Raw genomic sequence first — 6872 nt, 5'->3', positions numbered from 1 at the left:
TAAGCATTGAATGTTGCTTTATGTGAAAATTATATACTATTAAAGTATAAGTATTTACTCTGCATGCTGTATAAATGTTTTTTACATGACAGTAGTGAGTATTAGTATTTCAGTATGTGCTGGCAGAAAAATAGAAGAATATTTTAGTTTTACTTGCTTACAAATGTTTTGATGAAATAAGGAAATCACTTTATTTACTTTGACTTCATGTTCATGTAGTGAGGTCAATACATTTTAGTAGTAATGAAGCAAAATAAGCAACTTTTTCCAGCCATATACAATGTAATATTTAGTCAGACATATGTTCTAAAATTTCATCGGTTAAGAAGTATTTTACTTATATATATTTTATCATTTTCTATACAGATTTCTTATCGAGGCAAATTGCAGGGAGTAGTTAAGTCTAGAATTGTAAAAGGACAATGGAAAAGTGTTTTGAAGTCTATTTTAAGAGGTGACAAAAGCAAAACCCTTGCTAAAAAAATTGTTGGGATAGAAGCGTTAAGAAAGGATATACACCTTTTGATAAATGGTCAAGCTGCCAAGGAATCAAAGACAATAAGCAAATTAAGTGATGCATCTTTCCTTCGCAATTCAACCGGTAAAGATTTATGTGAGATGGACATGCTTCCATTTATTCATGAGCTTAAGACAAAGTGTCCAGTGTTACATGGCCTTTTAGAAAGTGTCATGGGGAAATCTACTTCTTTGAGGTTATCAGTTGCAGCAGCAGTACTTCTTTTCAACCGAAACAACCACTTGTCAGCAATCCACCATGTGATCGGTCAGATTCTGGATCAAGGAGGGGCCACAGATGAGGTTATTACTAACTTTAAGAATATTAGAAATTGTGTTTCTTTTGTGAAGTTTTAAATGGTAATTGTAAAAGTTTAATAAAATTATATAAAATATCAGTGATATTCATACATGTTTCCTTGTTGAGCAATTTATTTTCTTGTAAATTTCATCCAAGTTCTGAATTTGACACTAAAGTTTTTTAAAGTTGAAAGTATCTGATTTACTAATAGACTATTAGGTTGCTGAGCAACATGGGACTGTCAGTTGGACCTAAAGCAGTATATAAAAAGAAAGTTGAGCTGCAGGATGTGCAGAGAAAAAAGATCAAGGACACAGTATTACAGCAGAGACAACAGGAAGAGATAAAAGCTAAAGCAGATGAACTCAGTAAACCTGCTTTAATGGTACTAATATGAGAATATATTTTAAATGATTGTATGAATGGCTAATTTTACCTGAATATTCTCATAAATCTTTTTTCCATGCAAATAATATCAAAGAATGTTATATTGTCAGGGTTATATTAATGTCACATTCAACAATTGAAATTATCACCACCAGTGTGATTTGCATAAACACATTTTGACATTTTCTTAAAATCAATTTTAAGTATTTGATTAGTACACTTTAAGTTTCCAAATAGTTTAAAGTAATATTTATAAATATTTACAAGTACATGTAGTATGAAAAGAATCTGCCTGACAGCATCTGTTTTGCATTTCCTCTAGTATCGCCACCTCACCTGTGGAGGAGTTACTCAAAGCCTTCAGCAAACTATTGTATCAAGCCTGGAGGGGGATACATATTTAAATCAGCTGCATGAGTTAGCCTTTACGCATAATCATAGTGGTGAGTCTTTGCCTCATATGAGTATATGTGCTTATCATGATAAATCTGGTGACCATTCTGCCCTTTATAGTAATGCATTCACTGAATCAGAAAAGTGTACCTCAGTTGATTCCTCTCATGGTATTGAAAAATCAAAAAACTTCACTTTACCAAGACTTGAAGTAATCAGGGACATTGAATTACCTGAAGTAGAGTATGCGTCAGGATATGGTAAAGAAACAATGTTAACTTCCCTAGCAAACATAGAAAGATCAAAAAGACATATTCAGGTGGCTCTTGACTCATATGAATCTAAACTTGGGAAACCACTTCCACCAGTAGAAATAATAGGAGACAATTTTGATTGGACCAAAAGACCATCTTCAATGACCAAAACCAGGCAAGTTCAGAGTTATCATTGGTTTTTAATGCTTGGTGTACGAAGAAGGGTTGGGAATTGTGACCTTCCGGATGATTGTCCCAAGGCTGATATACTAAATGTACCCAACAGTCAATTTGTCCCTGACAGAGAAGAGTGTGAAAGTTTAGAAAATGATATGGTTTTCCATATTGTAAAAGCAGCTACAAAGTACATTCCAGCACTACAGGGTCTTCAGAAATGTGTACCTGCAAATATTGATCATCCCTATGTTGAAGAATGTAGTAGGAAATCGAACTTCTCAATCTTAGACTTGCTCGACAAGAGCGAAAATAAATCAGAAGACATGATTACTATTCTCGAACATATTCATGACAACTATATAAGCCACAGTCAAAGTGAAGATCCAAAAGTAATCAAAAAGAAGGTTTTTGGAGGAGATGTACTTTCAAATGAGCGTGCTTACTCGGCCCAGTTGGCTATGTTGAACTCTCCCAATGATTTTGATAGATTGAAAGGGGTGATTCATAGGCCTGAGGGATTTCACAGGATAATGAATTTACTTGTGGTATACTTGTAGAGCAGAATAGAGTTTGAGTTGGCTTGTTCATTTCAGTTTCTATTTCAATTCAGGTGATTAATATTTTAGTGTTTATTGTTATATATTGTTGTTTATTGTGTTTAGTGTTTGTTTTAGCGTTTTTAGATCTTGTTGAATCACTTTGTTAAATTTTCATTGTGATCAGGTGGGCTTGAATGTTAAAGACTTCAATCTTGTTTATTTAAAGTTGGGCCACTCCAATTAAATTTCTTGTTTGTCAGACTTAGAATCTGATGAAAAATAAGTATTGGTGGGTGATAATAAAATTATTATTTTTATAGGGTAATTCTTTAGGCAGAACATAAATAAATTTGACTGGACAATAATATTCTTTTTTTAACGATTTAAAGTACAAAAAAATAGGGCAGAAATAGATCAGAATTTCCTGGATGCATAAATTTTATAATATTATTGGCAGAGTTTAAATATGAGCCCGATGAGCAAGAAATTAAATTGATGTGGCCTTATTTATGTTAATACTAACATAATTTCATTACCTTGTTTTACTAATTATTCAATTTATTGTTAATAATTCAGTCTTGCTTCTGTTTTCATGTTATTCTTTATCAAAAAAAAAATATTTCTTTGTAATGAAGTTGATTAAGTACTATACATGAGTTAATGATCATCTAGAAAAAAATGATACCGTTACTCATATTTTTCACAAAACTTTAACAACACTTTCAAATAACTGATGAACATTTACAAGTGCATGTTTTTATCAAAAGAGTTTATATTCTTGAAGGGAATCTACAAAACCTTCTACAAGTGCCAGTCAGCAAGAGATGAGGGATCTTTGTTCCAGCTGCGTAATCTTATCAACAGAAGAGATGTTCATGGTCATGACACAGTCACAGAGAGATTCAGGTATCGTTAAAGCTAAAATCAAGGTCAAACCAATCCCTCTCTTTGTTTCCTCCAATGAAAAATCACATGATACTTACCTATTCGCTTTGCTAATACATATGGACATGCCTGTGTAAATGGATATCTTTGTGAATATGAAAGTTACCAGTTAGCAAATTAATGTACTAATATAATCTTTGTGTTTTCATGATTCATTTTATTTGTTTGCATTTGCTTACGATTTCTTTTTCGAGCACCTGCAATCATGATCAGTTGTAGCTGTGGAATATCAACTTGTGGCAGCATTAATCAACTTGTATGTTGAATAAGCCTTTTTTTTTGACAGGGCACACTTTGCATTTGTTGAGGATGTTTTAGATGGATATATATGCAGTGCATTCATGGATTACTTTGGAATGGAAAAACTGGAGTCCGACCCCAGGCAGAATAAGCCTCCCCCTCTCTTATCAACATGGTCAAATGAAGACAAACTTAGGTGGCTTCAATCCATTGGAAGACACATTCTGGAAATCTACATCAAGAAAGGTACTAAACTATAACCACGAGCTCAATAATCACATACATTAAGGCATAATAAATAGAACCGAGTGAAAAATTACACGCTTAATGATGGGTGGATCATGCTAATAACATGCAAATTAATTTCAATTATACTTTATAAAGTTTCACCATTATTGTTATTCTGTCCTTGTACCTGGTAAATTTACTTTGATTAATACATTTATAGATGAGCAAATCTGCAGTTAAAAATATAAATGAATTGACTATTGAGGTTGAGAAATTGCGACAATTTAGAAATAATAATAACACTGTCATTAAAATGTCCTACGGTACTTAACTAGTATATATAATAGAAATGGTTTTTTTTAGCCTTACAGGATATGTTATCTAAAGGGAATATATTTTATTCTATTATAGGTACTAGTTTTTTAGAAACTAATGAAATGGAAGAAATGGACAACCAAAGTTCCCAAATGCAGGCGTGCTACAATGCAGCAGAGAAAGTGTACATGTGTGAATGTAGCAAAAGTTACAAAACTCTGGGCCATTTTAAGAGGCATTTACAAAGTATCCACAACTGGACTTTTTCCCAAGAAGGTGAAACTACCACTTGTACCAAGGACGGTGTTGCAGAAGCCAGAGCATCATTCATGAAATGTTCATTAATTCTTCGTGACACGTATGATGCCTATCAAATGGCAGACGGCAATCGAATATTCCGCAACGCAAAGTTTGAAATGCTACTTGCAGATGCATTCCATCACACAAAATATAGATTGTGGCTTTGGAGATTTCTTGCTTACGAAAATGCACTACTTTCCCCCCGTCAAGCCTTCGAGTACAAATGGAATTGTTGTTCTAACACAAATGGGGGAATTGGTAGAAATGTGCCAAATGATTTACTAGTGGAGATGAATGTTAATGCCATAAAGCAGAAGTTACGGTCTCAAGGTGCTAATGTGACATATGACAGTGCTAGAGTTATTACAGTTTCAAGCCAAGTACAAGATGACATTAAACAAAACATCATCCGACAATGTGGATCCCATTTTGGATCTGCAAGACCACCCGTCAGCAAAGTGATGGACATCGCTTTAATTATACAAGAGGCAGAAAAGGGGCAGCTCATGAAAACAATATTAGGTCGTGAAGGAGTTTTTGCAAACTTTGTAGATCCATTTCAAAGAGTTGTTCCTACAGCATTCCACAAATGGATAAGTGCACAAAAACAAAGAGCTAAATTCGAACTTATTTGAAACTTGGGACACTTTGTAAGGTGTGCAAATCAATATCTACTCTAGTTCTTTTATAACATATTAATTTACCAGATTGACAAATTATTTTTGTACACTTTTATATAAAAGCTAGGTCATTGTGAATTACATGTATCATGGATTATATTACCGGGATATACGTTGAACACTTTCAAGTGTTCTTGAAGAACTCAGGCCATAGTATCATGAACCACTTTAATAAAGACTTAAGTCAGAAATTGTACTCATTGTCTTAATTTTTACTGACACCTTACTAGATTCTGGTAATATTTCATTTAGCAATATCAAGTGATTAATTTTAAACTGTATGAATCACTGATTATATAACAAGCAGAGTTTAAATCCACTTCCTGAATTAAAAAAAATCTTACAACTGAAGTAATTAATTTTTTCAGTTTGCAATTATACCTTTAACATTGCTAATGAAATACAGCTGCACTTCGATTTCTCGAAAGAGGATATCTTTGGCACCAAAGAAAGAGATTTTAAATTGATTTGGAAGTCCAACGCTTTTTTACATTGAAGAATTTTACCTTTAATATTTTGATCCCTCAAATATCTTAGAAATTCCTCTTTCAATATCACGAAGTATGACTGTATTACATTAATAATGAGTGGAAGGAAATGAACATGACTTTTAAATAGTATCTGATGTCTTTAATTCGGGAGACCGAGTAAACAAATGCTATTTTTGTGCTTTTATATGATTGAAAAAAGTACATTTGGTAAAACATAGGTTTAGAATTTAAATGAACAAAGTTAAGTGTCAAAATTATATAACATTTACAATTGTACTTTATCAATCGGAATCATTACTGTCATCAAAGTCATACATCTCAATGTCTCCGAACACATCACTTAATATAGTGCATATCTTCTCTGAAAATTCATATGACCAAATGGGCATAGTAGCCAAAATGTCATAGGGAGAAAAAAGCTTGTCAGACTTTGCCACAATATCTTCAATCACATCGTCTGTAAGGCCATGCATCAGTTCAGATGAGAGCAATGTGTTGGAAATGGATAACGAAAACTTTAATGCCCTCAATTTGTCTCTTAAAAGAACACGTTCTTGGTCTGATACAGTATGTTCCATACTAGGACAATAGATCTTCCTTTCCATACGTGCTGGGTGCGTTGCTGGGCATGATTCACCACCACATTGGCATTCCTTTTCACACACGTCACAACAGTTATGTAAAGGGTTGATGTCATCCTTGATGCACAGGTAGGAATTGCACAGTACTTTGCGTCGGCATTGAGTATCTTTTGCCAGCTGAACAAGATCAGTATCCACTTTTTTTAACATCCCTTTATGCAGTTTGAATTATATAAGTTCATTGGATAGTTCACCAGTTCGTCCTGCTCTACCCATTTGTTGCACAAATGTGTCCATTTCATGTGGCAATCCATAATGAACTACATTTCTTAAAAAGGAATAGTTGACCCCCATCCCCGCATAGTTTGTGCAAATAAGAACTCGGATAAGGCCATCCTGCGTCATATCTTTCCGGATTTCTTCCTTCAGAGTTTCTTTTGTTTTGCTATGAAACATATTAACGTATTTACAATCACTTCCTAGCACATCAACAAAAGCAGAGTATATCTTAGAGACTGTAAGAAT

At 33.6% G+C, this 6872-nt stretch overlaps 1 protein-coding gene across 1 annotated transcript; it reads left to right on the top strand.

Moving 5' to 3' along the window:
* The first annotated feature begins 2617 nt into the window (after positions 1 to 2617).
* LOC117687215 (uncharacterized) lies at positions 2618 to 5456 on the top strand. The gene is made up of 4 exons (XM_066084860.1): positions 2618 to 2638; positions 3352 to 3473; positions 3799 to 3998; positions 4392 to 5456. Exons 3-4 carry the CDS (start codon positions 3854 to 3856, stop codon positions 5228 to 5230), a joined length of 984 nt encoding a protein of 327 aa, XP_065940932.1. The 5' UTR covers positions 2618 to 2638; positions 3352 to 3473; positions 3799 to 3853; the 3' UTR covers positions 5231 to 5456.
* Positions 5457 to 6872: the final 1416 nt, after the last annotated feature.

Source organism: Magallana gigas, chromosome 5 (assembly GCF_963853765.1).
Source record: "Magallana gigas chromosome 5, xbMagGiga1.1, whole genome shotgun sequence".
In the NCBI taxonomy this organism is placed as follows: domain Eukaryota; kingdom Metazoa; phylum Mollusca; class Bivalvia; order Ostreida; family Ostreidae; genus Magallana; species Magallana gigas.
This window is presented reverse-complemented; position numbering and strand designations above follow the sequence as displayed.